This window comes from Chlamydotis macqueenii, chromosome Z (assembly GCF_036417535.1).
Source record: "Chlamydotis macqueenii isolate bChlMac1 chromosome Z, bChlMac1.mat, whole genome shotgun sequence".
Lineage (NCBI taxonomy): Eukaryota > Metazoa > Chordata > Aves > Otidiformes > Otididae > Chlamydotis > Chlamydotis macqueenii.
The window spans coordinates 26,583,903-26,608,726 of NC_141593.1; the positions used below are offsets into that span (position 1 = coordinate 26,583,903).

Consider the following 24,824-nt stretch of genomic DNA (forward strand, 5'->3'; position numbering starts at 1 on the left):
AAAAAAAGTTATTTCTGAATTTCTGAAAGAGTCAATGGTAAAAAAAATAAGAAGGTAACAGTTCTCTGTTAAAAATTAAGGAAGAAATTAAAAAGTACAGGTGTTACATCAATGGAAATTTTAAGATTAAGAGATATCTGAAAGTAAAGTTAACGCAGAACATACTGATGGCCAGATTTATGCAGCTCAGTGTTCTTTATAATAGTCTTTTTTGGCTTTATAATATATTGATTTTCTTTCATCACTTGATCAGATGTACTGTGCAATGGGTTAAAAACCGTCTGGATGGCTGAGCCCTGAGAATGGAGTTAAATCCAGTTGGTGGCCGGTCACAAGCAGCGGTACCTAGGGCTTGGTACTGGGGCCAGTCTTGTTTAATATCTTCATCAATGATCTGGATGAGGGGATTGAACGCTCCCTCAGTCAGTTTGCAGATGACACCAAACTGGATGGGAGTGTTGATCTGCTCAAGGGTAGGAAGCCTGCAGAGGGATCTGAATAGGCTGGACTGATGGGCCGAGGTGAACTGTATGAGGTTCAACAAGGCCAAATACTGTGTCCTGCACTTTAGTCACAACAACCCCATGCAACACTACAGGCTTGGGGAAGAGTGGCTGGAAAGCTGCCTGGCAGAAAGGGAACTGTGGGTGCTGGCAGACAGACAGATGAACCTGAGCCAGCAGTGTGCACGGGTGGCCAAGAAGGCCAACAGCATCCTGGCTTGTATGAGAAATTGCGGGGCTGGCAGGAGCAGGGAAGTGATCGTACCCCTGCACTCAGCACTGGTGATGCTGCACCTCAAATACTGGGTGCAGTTTTGGGCCCCTCAGTACAAGAAGGATGTTGAGTTGCTGGAGCGTGTCAAAGTTGGTGAAGGGTCTGGAGAACAACTCTTATGAGGAGCAGCTGAGGGAACGGGGATTGTTTAGTCTGGAGAAGAGGAGGCTGAGGGGAGACCTTATCGCTCTCTACAACTACCTGAAAGGAGGCTGTAGGGAGGTGGGCAGAATAAGTGCAACAGGACAAGAGGAAACAGCCTTAAGTTGTGGCAGGGGAGGTTTAGTTTGGATATTAGGAAACACTTCTTCACTGAAAGAGTGATCAGGCACTGGAAATGGCTGCCCAAGGAAGTGGTGGAGTGCCATCCCTGGAGCTGTTCAAAGAAGGTGTAGACATGGCACTTCAGGACATGGTTTAGTAGGCATGGTGGTGTTAGGTTGATAGTTGGACTTGATGATCTTAGAAGTCTCTTCCAACCTTAAAGATTCTATGATTCCATGATTATTTTTTGCTAATGAACCAAAATAACATTTTTGGGAGTTTCATATTCTTAAAACAAAATACACGAGAAATCCAGTATTTACACAGATAACAAAACTCAATGAAGTGAGTGATTGCAGTAAAGAAAGTTATTTTCAAAGTTTACAGCATAACACACATGAGATGAAGTTTTTCAAACCTTTGATATTCTTACAATTTCCAAATTAAAAGCCAATGAAAATAAAAACTGCCTTGGACATTAACTTTTTTCCTAGCTTCTTAGTTCAACATACATACTTTATCTCATTGAAATTTCCCATCAGTTTTAACTCAAAAGTATTCCTGAGTTGTTAATGACATTGGTAAAGACAGTTGTGTATTTACTATTTGTTCTAGTTCTGAATAGCTCTCCTCCCCTCTGTCAAATTAATTTCATCAGTCCCACAGTAAAACCAGAAACTATTTATCACTTGCAATGACTTGTAAAGCTGACCACTATCTGTAACTTTCAAATGAATTAATACAAAGATGGCTTCTGGAAACAGAAAAATAACTGAAAATAGTGAGTAACAGTGTAGTATTAGCACTTGTTCACCTGGGGAAACATCAACCAGGACTTCAAAGGAAGCGGAACCAAAGCTACAGTTCCATTTTTCCAGTTACAAAGAAAGCTTAAGCAGATCTTAGTCACATAGTCTTTAAACCCAGCATAACAGAGCCTGAAAACAAATATTCTTCACTATGTGAAGAATATGGATCCCTCAGGCATTAAAAGGAGAGCATGACAGGTTGTATCAAACCCATCAGTCACTTGTCCTGAATTTTACTTCATGATTCTCACTCTTGCACATTCACACAGGGAAATTACCAAGAAGACAAGTCCTATCGTGTTTCCTAAATGCCATTTACTACGCTGAAAGTACAAGGTGCTCTATGAACACTTCCTTTTAAAAATAATAAAGAAAACTTTGTAATAAGATGATTCCAAACTTAACCATTGAAAAGGAAGGAAATGCCAAGTTAGAAGACTTCAGAAATAAGTTTTTTCATAAACACTATGTAACTGAACCCCATATACATGGGATTTTGACAAAACTGAAACATTCTCTGTCTTTTCTAATCATGTTTAATGAAGAGCAGAATCTGAGTGTTATGTGCTGAAAAACATCTATAAAAACCAAATAGTCAGCAGGATAGACAAAATGACAAAACATGAACATTGTATGATGAACTAGTAATCTCTTCTGAAAACAGGATGAGTGTATTCACAGGTGCAGCAATTGCTAGAACTCCATTTAGCAGATTTACAGTAAGTGAAAGAATAAGGATCAGTCAAGAATTTTTTGTCAAGTCACTAAAAATAGAGAAGTTCACATGTCAGAGAACAACAGGAAATTATTACACAAGTTAACACTAAATTTCAGCTGCAATGAAAATTGCAAGGTCTCAGATACTTCCTCAGACTCTTCAATAAAGTATTTCTCCAAATATTCAGCTTTGTGATAAGCTCTTAGCACACTGGTGCAGATCTCCTGCTTTCTGACAGAGCAGTTATTCTGCAATTTTGATAGAAAAGATTCTTCATGTTGTGCTAAAAGTAATAAACATATTCTCTGCCAAAGGAAAAATAAATGAATACAATATTTGTCACCATGTTTCTGAAATTACAAGTATAAATTTGAATAAAGACACAAGTGAAGAGATGTGATGGTCACAGTTACCTGCTCCCACTAGAAACATTTTTAAGTACTTGCAGAGCATTCAACTATGGCCTAATTGTTCAAACAGAAGTATCTAGGGAAGATGCACAAAACAGGAAAAAAATGGCCCTCATCCTATAGTGCTTCCTCTTTCTCCCTTCTCATGTAGGCATCAGTCAAATGGAATATTTTATGGTTTCCAACTGAACAAGGATAAGGTTACTTCTTAAAAACAAGCCTTCCATCAAGTCAACTTTTCCTACTGCAAAGTTTCCATCTATTCACACGAATTCAGAAAAATGATACCTTGAACAGACTGTCAGGAAAACATCTGCCAACCCACATATTTCTGACTCATGTCTAGAATCCAACATCAACTGTCATTTGAGACGGAAAATAGGAAAAAAGGTAATTTATATCAAAGATACAACAATCAGAACGTGGTCAACAGGATCACTTTTGCCATCAGTGAAAAGACTTTATCTGCTCCATCAAGACAGCAGTATAAAAGGCACAAAGATCATTCTAACAAGAACAGAGTCCTACACAGACTAGGTAATAGAAATGGAAGCAGGCAGAGGTATCAAGAATTTTAAAAGAGGAAACATAGTCAGAGACAGGGGAAGATGACCTTTTTCCTCTACTACTTAGTTTCCTGTAAACAGGAAAAAGTTACAGTGACATCAGTAGGTCAATGAGGGTGATCCCTCCCCTCTTCTTAGCACTGGTGAGGCCACACCTGGAGTGTTGTGTCCAGTTCTGGGTTGTCCATTTCAAGAGAGACATGGACACCCTGAAGAGAGTCCAGTAAAGGGCCATGAAGATGATGAACGGTCTGGAGCACCTCTCCCATGAGGAAAGGCTGAGAGAGCTGGGGCTATTCAGCCTAGAGAAAGGATGGTTCAGGGAGGATCTTATCAATAGATACAAATACCTGAAAGGAGGCTACATAGAAGACAGAGCCAGGCTCTTCCCAGTAGTGCCCAGTGACAGGACCAGAAACAACGGGCACACATAGAAACAGAGGAGGTTCCCTCTGAGCATCAGGAAGCACATTTTTCCTTTGAGAGTAACTGAGCAATAGAACAGGTTGCCCGGAGAGGTTGTGGACTCTCCACCTGTAGAGACAGTGAAAAGCCATCTCGACATGGTCCTGGGCAGCTGGCTCTAGGTGGCCCTGCCTGAGCAGGGAAGTTAGACCAGATGACCTCCAGAGGCCCCCTCCAACCTCAATCATTTAGTGAATGATTCTATGAATGGGTCAAACTCTGCCATAACCCAAGGACAATACAGCATCAAGACACTCATCCCTGGAGTTTTTTGTCCATGAAATTTGAACCTTTTTAAATTAGTACTGAAAGTAATGGTAACTTGTTTTTCCTCCCAATGGAACAGACTTCAAATACTTGTGTAATTACCTACTTCTCTCACTGAAGGGATACCATGAAACTTTCTGTTTCTTAATTCGGTAGACAAGGGCATTGAGTGTTTGCATACTTACCTAAGGAAACTTATCTAAAAACATAATAGATGCTGAAACAATTATGCACATTTCTGTAAAAGCCACTAAAGAAAATCATTCTCTGATGCAGGTATTCACAAAACAAAGAATCAGAACTGTAGTGCAGTTAGAACAGATAAGGAAGTAAATGTAAACAAAACACAACTAGGTATTCAAAATATCATGTACATTGGGAAAGAGCCACAATTACTACTTTTAACTACTTTTAGCTCTTTCTGAGCATTTCACACACTGAAACAAGGTCAACGTGTTGCTCACAGACAGTACAATGAATTAAAGTAAGATATCACAGAATTACCTTATCAACTTCTCTCTGGGTTGCTCCTTCCTTTTTCAAACGTTCTTGTTCAACACACTTTGCATTGTAGTTTTCCTTTGCTTTCTGTAAGGCCTGAGTGATACTTTGAATATTTTGCACTGCTTCCAATGTTCCTGAAACATCTTCTTTAGTCTGACAAATATCACATGGTTGTCAAAATCAAATCCTTTTAATTTTAATGTTAACAAATCTTTGGACACATATAAGAAAAAAAATAATAACCTTTTTATAAGTTTTGATTTGTTCATCTCCATACTTGTGAACTTCTTTTATTAGCTCCTGTAATCTCCGCACAAGATCCAAGTGACAGCTTGCTAGTTTTTCTGTTGAGGTTTTGAAAATATCCCAAACAGGTGCAAATGTCCTAGATTGAGGAAAATAACAGTTAATGTTTATCTGGATTTCTTCCTTTCATTGGCTATGATTTTTTTTTAATACTGCTAAGGTGTAATTGATAAGTTTACAGAAGTTCATTCCCATTTCTAAAACTGAAACAAACAAAAATCCCAACAACTGCTATTAATTCTTATTAAATATATTTCAAATGTATTTGGAATCCTATCTACTAATTTTTCCACGTTTTACCTGTGTTGACTCTCATGAGTAAATCACAGCAAAATTCACTTTATCTTCTCTATCATCAGCACACAATAATGCCAAGTGGTATTCCCAAAGACAGTGCAAGAGGAGCTCAAAATAATTTAAGATGTAGAACTATTTTTATATGTATACTTGAATAGTGCAGACAAACCTGAAATTATTTCATTAGTTAAGTTTCTAGTTGTCTTACATCACTACAGCCACAAGATGCAGGAAAAAAATATTAGTAAAGACGATCTGCGACTAAAAGAGAGATACTCATTAACAGAAATTAACTGTATGGCAAAGGAAGGTTGGGGATAGGTCATTCCTCAGATTCAGATTTCTACACTGAATGGACTTCTCCAGCTATTCTAAAGATACATTTCTACCTCAGTTTCCTGGTTAATGCTGCTGAATACTCAATATTATATATAGCCTTTAAAATACTGAGGTTCAAACTAACATGCAGATACAGAACCTTTGAAGAGCAGCAACACTTGGTATCAAATTATCCACTCACAAAAGCTCCCCACATTTCTAGCTGTGATTACTACAAATAAAAAAATCTAGCCTCACTAAAGAAATCTGAGTTCTTGTTGGCATAATCTTTCTAATTAAAAAACATCCATTAATTGTTCCAGTTTTTAAAAACATAACACATGTATAATACTTTTATTAAACTATGGAATAAATTGATTGAAAAGTCTCATTCCTAACATCTCTGAGGACAGAGATAACACTCCAGAAAGCAGAAATTATAGAAATAAATAAATTTACTGCTGCATTTGTGGAACATATGTTCTCTCTTCAAAATGATTACCATAGGCTTGGGAGCACAGAACAGAAAGGCACGTTCTTTACTATGTCTGAAAAGAATTCAACCTTAAAGACAGAGGGCTTATGTTTTTTTAAAGCTATAAATAAAGAACTGTACTGTCTTTGTTTTTGTCATAGCTGCATGATATTTTGCATGGCTGCTGACAAACAATCATTTATAAAAATGGCAAAGTTATGCTACATTCAACATCATCAATAAAATACTCAGAATCAAACTTTATTCTTGACACGTATGCAGTTTTTTATTTCTCTTTTATGTACATTTACTTACCCAAGTTGTGTGTAATTGCTCGCTGATTTGGCTAGTTTTGTCATTGACCTTGAATATGCCTCCTCTATTGTAGCCCTGTTAAAGAAAGTCATCAAAAGCATAATACACATTTTGAAGATATTTGAAGACAGATGAATATGCTTTCTGAATGTGCAAAATAGAGGACTTTTAACTTTAGCTGAAAATCACTCCATTTTAATTACCCTTCAAAAACTATATGCAAAATCACAGAAGTATATTTAAAAAAAGAACCCTGTGATAGAACATTGCAAGAAACAAGTAAAACCTAGGGACCCAAGACTTGAAAAAGATGATTCCTTCCTTCCCATACTCTCTGTTCCTTCCGTCTTTAACATTCTTTAGTAACACTCAGAACAAAATGTCGTAACAATCACCCACTTAGCACTGTCTAAACACCAGAGATCTACAGAACAACAAAATCAAATATATTTGTAATTAAAATATTAAAATAAATAAACTGAATGCTTCTTTAGCAAATACATTAAGTAAAATAGGGTCTTGTCTAGTCTTCTGGGGGTGACGTTTTCTGCTTGTTTATGTTATTTGCACAATCGTTTGGAAAACAGCAAAACAACATGCAAAGAACAGTAGCATGTTCTCCTTATGATACTCAATTGTGTAACCTCCTCCCTACACAAAGTTTCTTTATATTTCCTGCACTCAAACTCACAATTTTGCTTGTCTTTTGGAGATTCAAAACCCAAGAGTCATAGATTTCCTCCGTAGAGTCTCTGCTGGGACAACTGCCATGGAACAGCAGTCACACACAATGTATCACAGCAGGAACTCCCTGCAAGGCCTTCCCCACCAATCTTCCTCACCCCTTCCTCTTACTAAGGTAAAAAAAAGATACATACTATTTTAATTTTCCACCCTAAATCAATATTCAATATGTAGTGTCAACTTAGATATAGAAGCTTCCTGGATTTGAGTGAATACTGTATAATTGCCTTTTCTTAAAAATGCAAAAGTTGAAGTAATTTCTTTCCTGCTGTGTAATATCTTTATTCAGTGGCAAAAGAGAGGGGAAAAAAAAAAAAAGGAAAAAGGGAGACTAAGAATTCACTCCTCTCTCAAGTTATACCATGACTACAACCACTTCTTGCTGAGGCAGAGGTTTTTATTTATCCTTTACAGGAACACTTTCAAGCAAAAACAATTTTCTTATGAAAATGTGAAACTAAGTAGCAGCAGTCACCTGAAAGAGGCGGGCATGTATTTAAACCTACTGAGCTTCCAAAATAACTATCCAGTCAGTTGGACAATCAATTTGGAGAAGGGGATTAAACTGTGAAATGCAGTAACCCCACTACATTTTAAACCTCATCTACAAACTGCAAACTTATTCACAATAAAACGTCAAATAACTTCAGTTTCCAAGGTTTAGAATTCTTGCTCACTGTACAGTAACAAGCACATATGCAGGCACACAGAAAAGACACTGATGTTTTTTTGGTTACCATGATGAACAATATATTTTGATAAATTATCAACAGCTTCTATAAAAGTTTTCTAGATTTGATAGCTCAGTGGCTTCCCCCACCTTTTTTTTTCAAATACAAGATTTCTGACCAAAATCCACAGCTATTTACTTTGAAGCAATTTACAGCATACTTGCCTGAGCAATCTCCACAAAACTGGAGCTCCACAATTTACCACACAATATCAACATACATCAGTTACCAACACTAACAACCAAAAGATGCTGTTACTGACCAATTGGGCACGTATATCTACATTCGTCCTATGAACTGACTTTCCAGAGCACTCTGACGTAGATGTAACACACTACGAATGCATCAGTAAATTATTTTTCACATATTTGAAAATCTGTCTTTGCTTGTGATATGTTAAATGTTTAAAAGTTAAATGTGAATATATTAACTGCCAGATTCTTCCAAGTAAGGAGACTCTTTTTTATAATGCTTACAGGCAAGTGGTACAGAAAAATGTTTGAAAGACTTCTGGAGAAAAGCCAACACAAGATCTATTGAGTTCCCAGCTGAGCACAGTGGTTTCTTACATGTAAATAGTTTAGGTGTTAAGTGCACACAAACACAAGACAGGTAATGTACAAAATCTTCCCATTATTTAAAGAAAAAAAAACCTGTAGGGGCAGCCCAATGTTCTTATGTTTTTACCTCTTTAAAAACATCTCTATAAGCTTTATCAGAACAGAACGAAGATATCTATGTTTCATCAGACAGGTAACCTGACCCACCCAAGATTTACTAACATTGAGCAGATTGCTTGCAAGAAAATTCAATTTTTCAGCTGACATTTCTGAACCATAGATCCAACTGTCTCTCAGTTCTTTTACTACTTGACGATTAACAAACTCTCAAAAACAAAAAGGAAAAAGTGAAATAAAACTGTTGAAAATTGAATTGGTATTGACTAACTGAGCACAGCAAAGGAGGAAACCTTCTGCTCCTTCTAGAGATATCCAGCTGGAACAGCAGATACAGTATAGACATATTATTACAAATGAACACATCTCAAACATTTTTGCTTTTTTTCAGAGGAAACAACTTGGCAATTTCAGAAGGCTCTTACGGAAGTTTTGACAGAAAAAAAACTTTTAAAAATCCTTCAGCTGATTATAATAATAAAAAAACCCCCACCTTTTCTCATACCCCATACCATTTTTCTTTTCTCATTACTATTTTTAAGGATGGAGAAAAGGGAACGATAGACTCTCCCCTGATTAGGCTGCACACAGCCAAAACAGTATTCTGAGCAGTGCAACTAACAGAGACTAGCTTCCGGCAGGCATGTGTCCTTTGTGCCCTAAGCACTCTGTACATCCAGATACACTCAACTATCTTTCCTTTCTCTGTGAGATCACTCCATGAAAACAGCAAATTCTCTGGCTAGTCTGGAGCCTCCAGCAATCCTGACTGACCATGTAACTACTGTCAAACAGTACATACGACAGTACTCAACGACTTTTTTGACTTGGTCTTCACCGGCAAGGGCTCTAGTCACATCACCCAGGTTGCAGAAGGAAAAAGCAGGGACTGGGAGAGTGACAAACTGCCCACTGTAGCAGAAGAGCAGGTTCGAGACTGTCTAAGGACCCTGAAGGTGCACAAGTCCATGGGACCTGATGAGATGCATCCGTAGATCCTGAGGGAAGTGGCAGATGAAGTTGTCAAGTCACTGTCCATCATATATTTGAGAAGTCGTGCAGTCCAGTGAGGTTCCCACTGGCTGGAAAAGGGGAAACATAACCCCCATTTTTAAAAAGGGGAACAAGGGAGACCTGGGGAACTACAGGCCGGTCAGTCTCACCTCTGTGCCTGGCAAGGTCATGGAGCAGATCTTCGTGGAAACTATGCTAAGGCACGTGGAAAAAAAGAAAAAGGAGGTGATTGGTGGCAGCCAGCATGGCTTCATTAGGGGCAAATTGTGCCTGACCAAATTTGGTGGCCTTCTACAATGGCGTTACAGCACTAGTGGATAAGAGAAGAGCAACTATTGTCATCTACCTGGACTTGTGCAAAGCATTTGACACTGTCCTGCACAACATCCTTGTATCTAAACTGAAGAGACATGGATTTGACAGATGGACCACTTGGTGGATAAGGAATTGGCTGGATGGCCGTACTCAAGGAGTTGCGTCAAAGGCTCAAAGTCCAAGTGGAGAATGGTGACGAGTGGTGTTCCTCAGGGGTTGGTATTGGGACATTGACTCAATGTCTTTGTCAATGACATAGTGGGATGGAGAGCACCCTTAGCAAGTCTGCTGATGACACCAAGCTGTGTGGTGCAGTTGACAGCCTGGAGGAAAGGGATGCCATCCAGAGGGTCCTTGGCAGGCTGGAGAGATGGGCCCGTACAAACCTCATGAAGTTCAACAAGGCCAAGTGCAGGGTCCTGCACATAGGTCGGGGCAATCCCAAGCAGAAACACAGACTGGGCAGAGAATAGATTGAGAGCAGCCCTGAGGAGAAGGACTTGGGGATGTTGGTGAATGAGAAGCTCAACATGAGCTAGCAATGTGCGCTTACAGTCCAGAAAGCCAGCCACATCCTGGGCTGCATTAAAAGTCTGGCCAGCAGGTCGAGGGAGGTGATTCTGCCTCTCTACTCTGCTCTTGTGAGACCCCACCTGGAGTACCGCATCCAGTCCTGGATCCCCCAGCATAAGAAGGACGTGGACCTGTTAGAGCAGGTCCAGAGGAAGGTCACAAAATCAGAGGGCTGGAGCACCTCTCCTAGGAGAGGAGGCTGAGAGAGCTGAGGCTGCTCAGCCTGGAGAAAAGAAGGTTCCAGGGAGACCTTATAGCGCCTTTCCAGTACCTAAAGAGGGGCTTATAAGAAAGATGGACAGAAACTTTTTAGGAGGGCCTGTTGTGATAGGACAAGGGAAAACAATTTTAAACCAGAAGGAGATAGATTGAGACCTGATATAAGGAAGGCATTTTTTTTTACAATGAGGGTGGTGTAACTCTGGCACAGGTTGCCCAGAGAGGTGGTGGAAGCCCCATCCCTGGAAACATTCAAGGCCAGGTTGGATGGGGCTCTGAACAACGTGATCTAGTTGGAGATGTCTCTCCTCCTTGCAGGGGGTTGGACTAGATGACCTTTGAAGGTCCCTTCCAACCCAAACTATTCTATGATACAAAGGCTAAGTACTCTAACTTGTGGAAAGTACTATCACCAACTCAGATCTGTTTTCTCTACCTATCCAGCAGTTTTCACCTTCCTATGTCTTCACTTCTTAAAAAAAAATGGCCAATATGTTCAAAAGGAATGAAAGGACAGATGTGAAGAAAGTTCAAACATAAACTTTGTTTAGATATGTAACAGTTCAGAAAATCGGGTACATAAAGTCAGGGCACAAAAACACTAGAACTAGAACGCTCCTAATAAATGTTGTTCATCCACTTATATATTCTAGCAGAAAACAGTACTGCAAAACAATACTCAGACTACACTCAGTGGAGGAAGGAGAGGAACAGATAATTGTGTGCAACATCTCAATTTATTTGCAATAAACAAAAATGCAAAATAGAACATGGTCAAAACAATTGGACCGTTGTAAAATACTGCTCAAGTACTGCCCAATCATATTTCTTTTGAGATCAAGAATTTGACCTATGTGAATAAAAGTGTGCTACCGAATCACGTTTATTTCCTGGGAAATAGAGTGACATACCACAGTAACTTCACAATGGTAGTGGAGGGCTTCACTGCCTAGATATGGACACATGTAAACATTTTTACTGAAGTGAAGACACCAAATATTTAAAGTTTACCTTTTTTCTTCAAAATTACAAACTATGTCGCAAACTACTGCTAACTTAGACTGAGATTGATCAGTGATGCACTCTTCACTTGAAAAGAAGTACCTATTCGGCATTCAATTGCTTTTTTTTAATGGCCACCTACCATACTGAGATGCATCAGTAAAGTAGGGCTAAAGAAAACACAACAGAGCAGACAGGATACCAGGTTTAATATCCTGATGGGAGAAGGTCACTGGAAAGGACTGAACTTAGTGCTGTGTGTCTGCATCACTAACAGATGTTTTCCAGTGCCAGGGCAATTTGCTCTTAACAAACTATACTGAAGCCTTGTCAAATAAGTTAAAATATAGCACTAAGATTCTAGTGAATCTCAGTGTGCTAATGAGAACTGAAATTTTTCACATATTTTACAAAAAAATGCTATAAGATGGCTGCATATCTCCTTGGTACATCCTTATCCATGCACAAGAACAGCATATACATTTTTTGATCTCTCATTAAGGATAAAGTGTCCAACTGGATCCTCATATGTTTGTACATGCTCATTAATCTTTAGTTAAATGTTATTTAAACTTGTTTAACAGGGAAAAAAAATATGTCTCCTTCTTGACAAATCTCTGGAATTAATGAGGAGAAACTTCAGTTGAAACATTTTTAATATGTGGAGAGAGGTTTGAATATTTATTTATTCATTGCAAAGGCATATGTCACTTAAAATTTAATTTGGAGGAGCTTACAGAGTGAAAAAAGCCTAAAGTGCCACATACTAGGAATTTTGTGTAGAATGAACTGTCAAGTTTTATTTATGTCACTATAATAATGCAAAGAATCCAAGTCAGATATAGCATCAAGTTATTTTTACCCATTTACATGAGATCTCTCATCTTACGACCAATATGAATAAAATGGAGCATGCCCAAAGAATACAACATAAATGAGATAAGAAGCAGAGTGAAAGAGCTTCTGATCTAAATATGGAAGTAAATCAAAATGCAACGAATATAAAACTAATAAAATTAAATGCGTCCAGGTGATGTACAGCTTAGGTCTATGACTTACTGCTATAAAAACTGAGTGATTCCAAAAATTAAAGCAGGTTTCAAAGAAAAGATCCAGGCACTCATAAAGATAACACAAGGCAAACATTTATAACAGTAAATATTAAAAGTGCAAGCTTGTGAAGCCTTAAGCACTTCACACTAAACATGATCAGTTTGATATCCCTCCCCTCAATCCAACACAAGATTTCACTGGAACCCTGTCTGGATTCATACTGTGTTCTCCAGAATCAGGGGTTCTTGAAACACAATATTCCTTGGGTCGTATAGTCCTTTCAACAAAAGACTGACAATCATATGTAGACTCTGGACACTTGTCTACTTCTACTTAGTGGAAAGATTTTTGTCATTTTCTCTAACTCCCTTTTAAACCATCCAAATGTCAGCACAACTGAGTATCTGCCAGATTTGTGGCAGTTACATTTTGTGGAAATTTGAAAGACATTATTTGCTGAGATCTATTTGAGGCAAAAAATGAAATTTTGATGAAAAATTTCAGAAAACAAAAGCTAGTTTTTTGGACAGCTTTTACTACAAGAAACCTTCACTGAAACAGGTTCTCAATCAGTCTCTTGCAAGTTTTTTCCATGCATCATCTGGTGTCAGTAACTGAATTAAGACAAAATTCTGAAGACATAAAACTAATTTTGTCCAGAATTAAAATTCTTAAGTTTAACATAGCAGCAGCAGTCTTCTTTCATAAAGAAGAACTAAAACCAGCAGTAGGTCATCTGTTTCAGAAGTTGTCACATCTGCAGATTTCAGTTCTGTCCATTCCATCCCATAGAGAAGAACTTTGCTCCTTTAAATCACTGCTTATCTTCCAAACATGATGAAAAACTAGGATTTATTTGAATAAACTGCTGGACACCTAATGTGACACTTCTAGCTTTTTACTCGTTTTTTAATTCAAACCTGAGAAATTATAAGCTTGCTATTAATTGATGCTTAAGAGTCACTATTTGATCATAACTGACTGGAATAAACCTAGATACTCTTGCAGGATATGAGAGATATTTTTAAATGCTCAATGATTTTTACATATTTTGCATGTTACTGTTAAACGTAATGATAAACTTAAATAAAAGCCACAAACAGTATATTAATGAGCCACAATTACCAAGGATTAATACCTACCTTTCTCTTATAAAGTCTGCTAAGTCTTTTGTTGACAAATGTCCGTGTTTCATGTTGTGATAGAGGACATCAAAGCCATTGTTCCTTTCCCCCTGAAGATTAATAAAAATAAAGTACAACTATGAAACACAACAAACTAAAGGAATTACAGAACATATAGTATAGATGATCAAGTTCCATGAAGTGAATGATTCCTAACATTTCAGCTTTTTACTTATTGCTGTTAGTTCTCTTCCATCCTGTATATGTGAAACAAACTAAAATCACCTCAACAGCTACTACAGTCCTTGTAATGACAACTTTATATATATCTAGGCTATATCCAAAGCCATTTCTTTTCCAGATTTCTACAGCTCTTGTATTTTTTCACTTCCCATCTTATTAAACACATACTTGATATTGTACTCGCTCTCTTCATTCTCTCCTTCACACTTCAGGATCACTGGATATCCTGATTTCCCAATTTTTTAGACTTTGTATTTCTTCCTTCGTTTTTTTTTTGTAAGTTTGGTAAAAAACAAAACAAAACAAAATCTCTTACTTCTCACTGGTAGCTTCCCTTTATCTATTCTTAAGTTTAGTTTTAAAACGTAAAACTTTTTCCAGTGAGTAAGGCATACCTCACCATTACAACTGAGATACTACTGTAAAGACTGATAAATAAACTCAGCCAGCTTATCACCTCTGGCACTATGGTGTACTTCCTTCGGACAGGAGAAAGCAACAACAGAAATGAAAGGAAGGTGAGGCAAAGCACAGCATAATAGCACTGCTACAACACAAGCTTTCCTGCCGAACTATCCATTCTCCTCCTCCCTTCCAAAAGCTTCTGATCCATAACGCCGCTGCTACAAAAGATGCAGAAGCATGCACTCAGGGAAACTGCATGCATATTCAGAGTGGAAGAGAAAGAAGGATGGAATGGAATAGTTCAGTTGGAAGGAACCTACAACAATCACCTAGCCCAACTGCCTGACCACTTCAGGGCTGACCAGAAGTTAAAGCATGCTATTGAGGGCATTGTCCAAATGCCTCTTAAACACTGACAGGCCTGGGGCATCGACCACCTCTCTAGGAAGCCTGTTCCAGCATGTGACCACCCTCTCAGTAAAGAAGTGTTCCTAATGTCCAGTCTAAATTTCCCCTAGTGCAGCTCTGAACCATTCCCATGCATCCTATCTCTGGGTACCAGAGATAAGAGATCAATACCTCCCTCTCCACTTGCCCTCCTCAGGAAGCTGTAGAGAGCAATGAGGTTGCCCCTCCACCTCCTTTTCTCCAAACTAGACAAACCCGGAGTCCCCAGCTGCTCCTCACAGGAGACACCTTCCAGCCCTTTCACCAGCTTTGTTGCCCTCCTCTGGATGCTTTTAAGGACCTTCACATCCTTCTTAAAATCCTGGACTTTTCACAATGGCAGCTGTACATCTCCAGTGAGAGGAGACTGAGGACTTGGTCATACACCCCTCCAAACATTTCTGTTCTTTCTGCTCTGGAAAAACTTGTTTGTGTAGCCGTAAGGCACACCTGGTCAGGGAAATTATGCAGCTGAAAAATAAAGCCAGCAAATAAAGATTAGTGATCCAGATCACTGTGAGGACACAAACAGCTGCACAGCTCAGCAGAAGAAGTGAGATCAAGGAGGAGAAGGCAGGCAGGGATCTGCCAGCTTAAGTGGAAGCAGCCATAGGTGGATGGAAGAACTTTGCAGCAGCCATGGTAGCAGGCCCACTTCTGTGAAATGTTAACTGCACTGGATAATACATCAGTCAATAATATAGCAGGTTGCCTTACAGGATGCCGTGCATAGACACAAACTTACAAGTAACAGATGACTGAAGGCAATTTGATTCAGATTACAGAATAATAGAATCGTTTGGGTTGGAAGGGACCTTTAAAGGTCATCTAGTCCACCCCCCTGCAAGAAGCAGGGATGTCTCCAACTAGACCAGGCTGCTCAGAGACTAATCCAACCTGGCCTTGAATGTTTCCATGGATTACCAATCAGGACTATTTGCTTTACTTCTTCTCAGCATCAGGGAAAACAAAACCAACCAAACAAAAAGAAAACACACCTAAAAAATGACAGTTCCTAAGGTTGCAGTAAGTTGTAACCTGAAAAAGTTCACCAAAATAAAGATCAGTTTAGTGTAAGTGCAATTACAGAAAGGTCTGTAAAAACTACAAGCAGAGCTAGATTGAACACATGAAAATACAGCAAACTCTAAAAGGACTATCTACAGAGCAAAGCTGTTGTAAGTTTGAGAAATAAATAAAGGATAAGAACACCAATTAGTAGGAAATGTAATTTATTTATTTGAAATGTTGTCTTACTCTTTCAAGTACCAGTCTAAACAGTTTAACTGTTATTTCACTCCTATCTAACAATTTTCTTTGTAGTTTGAAGCCCACAATAATTGTGACACTGGAGCACTAATAAGTAGATTAGCTCTCTGTATTTACTTAATATAAACCCTGAATGCCACTACATTACAAAAATGCCAGAATAATCCTATAATTAAGACCCTACCAATATTTTCAAGTAGAATACAAAATAAAATTCATATTTAACTACTCTGAAGTTGTTACTATACCCAAATTTGGAGATAAACACTTACAAGCAAGTGTTAAGAATTACTTCAAGAAAAACTAAGAAAATTCTCCTTTATGAAATGTTCTTTCCCTCTGCCTTAAGGTGTTTCTCCTAGGTAAACCAACACATTGATCAAAATGTGCTGAACATAGACTGCTTCTGAGCTTTTCATAATGAGAGCTTTAATGGGGATTTTTCTACACCGGAGCTCCATAAATTTCCTGCCACTTCAGAAATACAGGAAGGGTAGCATAGCTATGACCCAGCCTCTGGCTGCCTTCCTGATGCCTGATAATCTACCAGAAATGTAACTTTGCAAACCTCTAGACAATGGAATGAGCCAGAACAACCAATTCTCATCATTATCTTGTTCCCTAACTAACTGAAGGTTACTGCAATAGAACTAATTTTACCAATTAAATGAAGTTTTCCAATCCATCCTACTCCTGTTCCTGACTTCACAATGGACAGCAGAAAGCACAACAGAGGAAACAGAACAGACACTTTCCTCAACGTAAAAAAAGTCCTCTGAAAGCCACGTCTTTTATACATTATCAACAGTTATCAGAGGCTAAGAGGCTATGTGAAAAACATACCAAGGTTTAAATAAAGCAGCAAGTCCAAAGCAGGGTCCCAGATTTGAGAGCCTATGTGGTTTAAGCTTGGCACAACTAAAAGACATGTTTTCACTTGTTAATATAATGTCAAGTGCAGCCTATCTTACCAATATCAGGCTGAACCTATAAGCACAAACATCTAGACTTCAAAACTGTTCAGTAATTTACATGATCAAGAGTTCTCATGATTAACCTGACGACAATTCTATAAATTGTTATATTCTACTCATGTTTGGAGACAAATGTGTACCTATTTTAAATTAGGTATGGTACCTCAGTGCAGAGAGCAGATATTTTTCTGCTTAGGAAAAGCAACAGAGCCTATCCACAACTCCTTCATTCAGTAGTTATGCTCACAGAGGTAGCTCAAATAATTAATACAGTAAGCATCACAGTTAAGGCTCTGTATTTAGGTAAAGACAGAGATGTATGTTGAGGCTAAGAGGAAAAGCAGTTTCATTTACAAAAACCAAGTATGTATCCTCTTACATGCACATGTGACATCAACACTGCTGATCTGTGTTTCGGTTGTTTTTCCTCAACACTGCCCCTCCCCACACACATTGTATAAAATTCTGCACATGGAAATTGTGTGTCTAGCCAATTTTTCCTCAGTAAGTATTTTCACCTGCTCCTTCCTGGTGGCAACAGCAACAGCTGGGATAACTAAAACCCCAGTACTGGCCTACTTAAAAATAAACAAATACAGCACATAGCAGAGGGAACTGATGAGACCTTCCACTTCCATTCAGAAGCAATTACCATCTACTGCTATGACAGACAGTGAAGTTAGATGCAGATTCTTCCAGAAGTTGCATCTTGGAGAAAAGGGAACCTCTGTTGTCACATATAACATCAGCAACAAACTTCCAGATCAGTTTGAAAGACCATTCTGAATGTCATCTTGCAGGCAAAACACCATCTGTTGAAGATGATCCCATCATTATTCAACTGAAAACAACCGTAAAACTGCGTACAGGAACACAAAATGTAAGTGGTCCCCTCTCTGTATAGGCTTACTTAACTACTTTGAAATTCATTAGCAGTTTCTTCCTTCTTCCCTAGAGCTAACAAAGTCTCTCTACAGAAGCTGGTGTTCTTATTGAGGTTTCTCATTTTACACTCCCTTAAGAGACCTCTTTTGCGTACACGGTATAGCTGTCTCCTGACAGCAAGCCATAAGAGGAAATAAGACTTCAAATACAAGTAAACACTTCACTTAAATAAGCCTACAATGAAGCAATAATGACCAACGTTGCATATAAAATAAATTAAGTCACGGAAAGCGAGGGCAGATAGTCCTTCCACTTCCCTTCATCAAGAACTAACTGCAATGATTTTCTCATGGAAATGAAAGTAGCCCTGTCAGCAAATGTGAAGTCAGAATTCAGCATTTCCATGGCTTGTACATAACAGGAAACAGATTACAGGAACTCTCTTTTACTGAACTACTTAATAGTCTTTGAACATTTTTAAGAATAAGTTTGTTTGTGGCACAAAAAGACAATCCTGAGTTTAAAACCTACATTTTGTAAAATAGCCAGAAACTTCTGGGCAATGTGCAGCACTATTTATTTCCTGTGTTTCTAATCAAATTGTACGAGTTCAAACTCTACTTCAGACTAAAAATGTTCAACATTAATGTCTATTACTGTAAAAAGCTAATACTCTCTATTATAGCACTGCCTTTTTACCCAGTATAAGCAAATGTTTCTCAATTATTAAGGTGATTCTAAAGTTCCCATGACTGGTCAGCTACTGTGGGAAGCAAGAAAAGGACAGCTGCAAGTAGTGGTTTCACAGTAAAACTAAGCATATGAGACAATAAAAGGTACATACAGCTCTTAAACACATTTTTATTTTGGTGGGACTTTAGAAGCTTGATGAGAGAAGTTCAGCCAAGGTTTCACTTTTTCTAACTAAGTTCAGCAAATAAATAAACATTTGACAATAAGTGAACAAGTGTCATTTCAAACGATGTTTTTAGAACATGAGTGGCTAAGCATGCACTACCCTTCCTTCAACCCTTTAAACATGACCACATCACCACATTACAAAGAAGAAATGCAACAGACCAAGAAAACTGTACTTTTTATTATAAATTATTTGACTTACAACCTGCCTAGTCCTCTTTTTAAAATAGCCTACCAAACCTACAATTTGTTCTCCAGGAAACAGGCAGACAAATACGCAAACTGCAGCACTTGGAAGCAGTACTCCAATTTAATTACAGGGTTTCTTTTTAACTATAAAAAGTCTACATTCCTAATTTACTTCAAATTGTCATAAAATGAAAACTGGATAATTTCCAAATTAAGTTCACAAACCTAGTTAAACCTTTGGCAACCATGATATACCAAATGAAATATGATCAATATCCCCCCACCTTGTTAGATAAATGCTAAATACGAAAAGCCTAGAAAAGAATTAATGTGGGAAATAGAATTGTTTCCATTTCTGGGGCAAGAATAGGAAAACTTGTATGCTTTGCCTCTTGTTTTGGTCAGGTCCAGAGAAGCTGTCCTACAGCTAGTTTTACACTTAAATTACTGCTCATACTCCTCTGTCTGACATGAGTACAGAAAAACGACACCCTTGATCAACAGATTATGCATGCAAGAATCCTAATACAGATATATCATAATGTCATCAAAATATTTTTCGTTAAAAAAAATTGTATCAAGAAAATTCTAGAGTTGCACCAATATGCCGAGTAATAACTGTAGACAATCCACTAAGGTGGAGTGGGGGAGCAGAACCCCCTCATATAGGGGAAATTCAGTATTTGATGGAGCTAGGTACAACTGTTCAGCAACTACAAGATTTGATTTTAAAAGACATCCTATTTTAAAAACTAATGTACAAATTATAGTACAACAGAACAATAGAGACTGACCACTCATTTCTGTAATTCTAAAATAAAAGTTCCAAATATTAACCAAAACCAATCTTTTCTTTACCCATAAACTTATAGGTGTATAGTGTTCATTATTGTTTGTCCATTTCTACTGTTAGCTTCTTTTCATTCACTCAAAAAAGAGTAACATTTCAAAGAAATAAAGCAATAGAAATTCTCCCAGCTCCAGGGATAGGTAAACTCAAAACACTCTTGCCTTTTCTTTAAACTGTAACTCCTTGTTGCAGTTTCAAATAAGTTTTCAAATAAGTAACATGTTTCATCCTTTCCAAGTAGGCAATTATTTACTTTAATGGGCCCTGTATACATGAAAATACTCCTGTGATTAACATTAAGATGCTACATTTTTGAAATCTAGCCATCACTAAATTTCAATTTCTGAGTGTCTGAAAGAGCTACAGAAAACTGAGAACATCGGAACATGGAAAAAATCAGTCACCTGATGTTTACACAGGCAACATACCTTCTTCAGTTCTGAAAGTTTTCAGCAGTTTGAACACAAAGGCAACCCGGCAATTTCAATCTCCTTCTTCCAGCTTCAACACACTAAATAAAGAATAGCTCCAGAGAAACTAAAGATAGGCAGAGGGACAGATATTTTCCTCTATATCAAGATAATTTAAAATATTTTTTTAACAAAATGATTGAAAGTTGCCAACTCATGCCAGATGCAAACACACAGAGGGAGGAGACTAAGCAAATATTGCACAACAGCCCTCCTGAAACTGAGCATCCAACTGTATGCCAAGCAGAAGAGTATCACAGCACAAACATATGAGTGGACCTCCAGATAAAAGCATGACAAGTCTCAGTGCCACTCATATCACATAAGTGTGTAAGACAATCCTTCTTATACTTACTAGAGCAAGCCTCTTCACAAACCTAAGATTATAAGCCCTGAATATTGCCTGCCCTCACACATTAAAAAAGCTCTTGAAAACAAAGGAATCCTCCTCACAGACATTCTCAAATCTAGAGGCAACATAAGCAAACAAAAAGATAAAATAAAGGGAATTTGTCAAAGCCAATTTAAACACACATTTTTATGTCCCAGAACTTCCAGAGTTACCAAGCGCAGCATTACACAGAGACTAGTTTCAGCTATAAGTAGACTTTCCAGTATTTTAATCAAATTAATTTAAAACAACTAATAAATAAACACTAATTGGCTTAGAAGTGGCATATTTTTTTTTACTTGGCATAGTTTAATAGACTTACAATTAACAGAACCATCACCTGCACCAGTCAGTTTAAATACAAAGTCAAAGCTTAAGCAACACTTCCTAAGTAGTGTTAAGAAAACAGTAAGTCAATTATAACAAATGCTTTTTATTCTGCCGTACCAGTATGAGCGTACTCAAAGTGACAAGACGTAGCTATATATAATGGAAACAACTTATGTTTCCTTTAAATTACATCATTGTTTTGATGTAGCACATATATAGCAGTAAGCACCCACTGTTTTACAACAACATCCTAATTAGGAGTTGGGAATGTGTGGCCACGTGACTTGAATGTCTAAAATTCAATCATAAGAATCAAAGCCATTTATACCCTGTACTACTAGTTCATAATTTTTGATACCACAAAAAAGTAACTGTATCCTACTAATTTTGAAAACTGCTGCTCTAGAATGCTGCACACTATTAGCAGATCCCTACATTTTTCAAGTGACAGTACAAGTCTCTGTACTTCAACTTTATACATCCTGAAAACAGTCTTGTTTATCTCTCAGTGACCTCTTAGAAGCAGTCAACAGATGGCCTAGCAAGAAGGAAAAAAAAAAGGCAACTATTCAAACACTTTTAAAAGCAATACAAGATTAAAGTTTCATTATAATATTCAAGACTATTACAATAAAGAAGCTAAGATTTGTTTTCTTTACATGAGCACTTTTAGGAAGTTCTTAAAACAGAGCAGCCTAAATAGTGTTTAAGAAATTGGTACCTATTCACATATATGTCACTCCCCATTTCTGAAGAAATCAGTTAAGTCCCTCAAGTTTCTGATGTCTTTTCCTACCAGTTGCAGCAAATTACAAAATCAGGAGAGAGCATCCTACAGCTCAAGATCCAGACTTCTATTTCCAATGCACAATTTCAGCTGCAAATTGATGACACTATTATTTATTACACAAAATATCACAAATAATTAAATATTAATCATGTTTTGTACTCATTTTTATATCAATCAGTGCTTTAGCAAGTAAAATTATTGCACTCCATAGGTGACAAAAACATTTTGCTTAGTGGTGTTACCTAGAAGGGCAAGGCAACAGAAGACAATTCTTCCAAAGTTCTACACAGTACTCCTTCTTTCTCCTTACGGATTTCTCTTCACTATTTGTAGTCACTATGCACTCAGTGCATTTTAACAGCAATCTTCTAATTTCCATTTTAACTTTCTCACCTCATTTCAAAGCATATATAGATTGTATCCCAAGTCTTCCAAAGCACTGCAGTAACAATTCTGAACAATAATCTATTCTGAAATGTTAGCAGAAATGGAGAAGTCTCATGGTTCAAAATGCACAAACGTGTAATTTATGCTTGGTTCTGAGGATACATAGAAACTCAATACTTCCAGACTTTAAAAATCCATCATATTTAGACACTACAGATAATCTTGAAAGGTATTTACCCACAACAGTAAAGAAGGAGCAGTCCCTACTCCTTTTTATTTTACTTCTCCACAAAATAAAACCCTGTCCATGCTATTACAAAGGTCCTCAGTCAAGTTTTGCAAGTTTAAAACCCTGTCTAATGCCTTTGTTGTCACTGCAAGACGAAAAAGAATACACTTGTTGTCCTACATTGTGTTGTTTTTTTTGGAGTTAGGTGAAAAAATATCTGAAAATAAGTTTTTCTGCACCAACAGAAAAAAGCCGCCTTCTCCTGGCCCTCATCGCTGACCCACACTAGGAGTTTTGACAACGGAGCTACAAGGTAGAGACTTTGTAGAGCAGAAAGAGAATTGGAAGTTTGGGTAGATGTCTACTACTTCATAGTTGCTGGTAGCATTTGTGAAGACACAGGCCAACAGAATGTATGGCAATGGCCTACTGCCTTCAATGATTTAACAAAATTATTGACTTACTAACAAAATAAAATACAATTGATCTGACAAATACTTAAACGAACATACCACAGAACATAACAGAGTTAAATAGAAAAGTGTTTGATTTCAGTTGAGATAGCTGAACAAAAAACTTCTACTTCATGTTAATCTTAGGAGGAGACAGCAACTTTTCCAATGAAAATGCAACTTTCTATATTAATTTAAATCTTATTTTTATAAAAGATTTCCATGTATTAGTTTAATACTGAACTCCCACACTGAGGCTTTAAATTAAGCAGATTTGTATGCCAAGGGAGTAAATGTAACATCTTGTTTCATTAAATTTTAATATTCTATTGAAAGCAAAACTTAAAGAGCCAAAATTAAACACGATACTGCAAATAAAACCCGAAACTTGGTGTGAGCTTTATGTTCAAGAATATTATATTGTATTTGTGAAATTAGTTTTCCCTAAACTAATGTTCCCTAAACATTAAGGATAGCTGTTGCTCACACAGAAAAAGTAGACATCTAAGAGATATTTTCTCTTTTTTTTTTGTTTTGGTCTCAAGAAATAACCATTTTCATGTTTCCCCTATCAGGCAGCAGAGATGCAAATTAAAAATTAAACATGCAAAAAAGTAGCAGCATTGCAAACAGGCCGATAACTACAGAAACACTTACTTTAATGTTTCAGACGAGTCAAGGTCACAATAAAACCAAGTTTCATTTCATGTAGGGCTCAATAATAACCCAAATACATATTTTATTTTTTTTTCTCCACATATACCTACCCGCTTACAAACACGCATATTTGCACAGAGACGACTGATAAACTGTGTTTCTAAAACTGACTGGAAAGTCTGCTGTTTCCCCAGCTGGCTGCTGTTCAGGCTGTGCCTCCTGACAAGCTGACAAGTTATCGGTACAAAAGCACGGAGCTCCGAGGCGCAGCTTCGCGCTGGCGCGATACCACTGCCCAGTCGTTACGGCCGCTGCCGTTCTCCGGAACGACTGCGCCGTTTGGGAAGCTACACGAAGAGAGACCGGACTGCAGCCCACGCCACATCCACCCCCCACGGTGCCTGAGAGAGTGAGACCCTCTTCCTCCCCCCTCCCAACACGGTGCCTCCCGCCGGTGTCCGCGCATCCCTCGGCCCAGCGCCGCCACGGCGACCGGCCGCCCCGCCCCGTCCCGCCCCGAAGGAGCCCCCAGGAGAGGCCGGGCCGGAGGTCCCCTCGCCCCGCCGCGGGCTGCCCGGGTGAGGGCAGCGGCGGCGCAGGCAGACACCCCGCTTCCCTCACGGCCCGGCCCGGCCCAAGCGAGTCGCGGCGGGCGCAGGGGGCGGCGGCCACCAGACCCCTCCCGCCGCGCCCCCCGTGGCAAGGCCTCGGCCCAGTCCCGGGGGTGGCGTAAGGGCCGAGGCTGATCTCGCAGAGGGGACCCCGGCTGCACCGCGCCGCGCCGTGCCCTGCCCTGCCCGTTCCACCCACGGCGCGGCGAAACCGGCTCTCGGCGCTTCCCTACCCAGAAGTTCTCCACGAAGTACGCCATCGTCACCCCGCTGCCGCCCCGGCCACCGGTCAGCCCGGCCGCCTCAACCGCCGAGACGCGACGGAGAAAACGGGCGCCGCCGCGGCGCACCGCCCTTCCCTGCGCGCTACAACCGCCTCCTTCC

The 24,824-nt window shown here is 38.7% G+C and overlaps 1 protein-coding gene across 4 annotated transcripts in view; it reads right to left on the reverse strand.

Moving 5' to 3' along the window:
• FCHO2 (FCH and mu domain containing endocytic adaptor 2) overlaps positions 1 to 24,824 on the reverse strand; it is a 97,197-nt gene extending 72,373 nt beyond the window's left edge. For 3 of the 4 annotated variants that reach the window (XM_086771263.1, XM_086771261.1, XM_086771265.1), the window contains exons 1-5: positions 24,674 to 24,824; positions 13,962 to 14,053; positions 6,492 to 6,566; positions 5,024 to 5,165; positions 4,781 to 4,933 (exon numbers count right to left, since the gene is read on the reverse strand). In XM_086771263.1, the coding sequence (XP_086627389.1) occupies positions 4,781 to 4,933; positions 5,024 to 5,165; positions 6,492 to 6,566; positions 13,962 to 14,053; positions 24,674 to 24,700 (489 nt within the window). In that variant the 5' untranslated portion in view covers positions 24,701 to 24,824. The remainder of the gene's footprint in view (positions 1 to 4,780; positions 4,934 to 5,023; positions 5,166 to 6,491; positions 6,567 to 13,961; positions 14,054 to 24,673) is intronic. The other variant, XM_086771264.1, reaches the window with a different exon arrangement.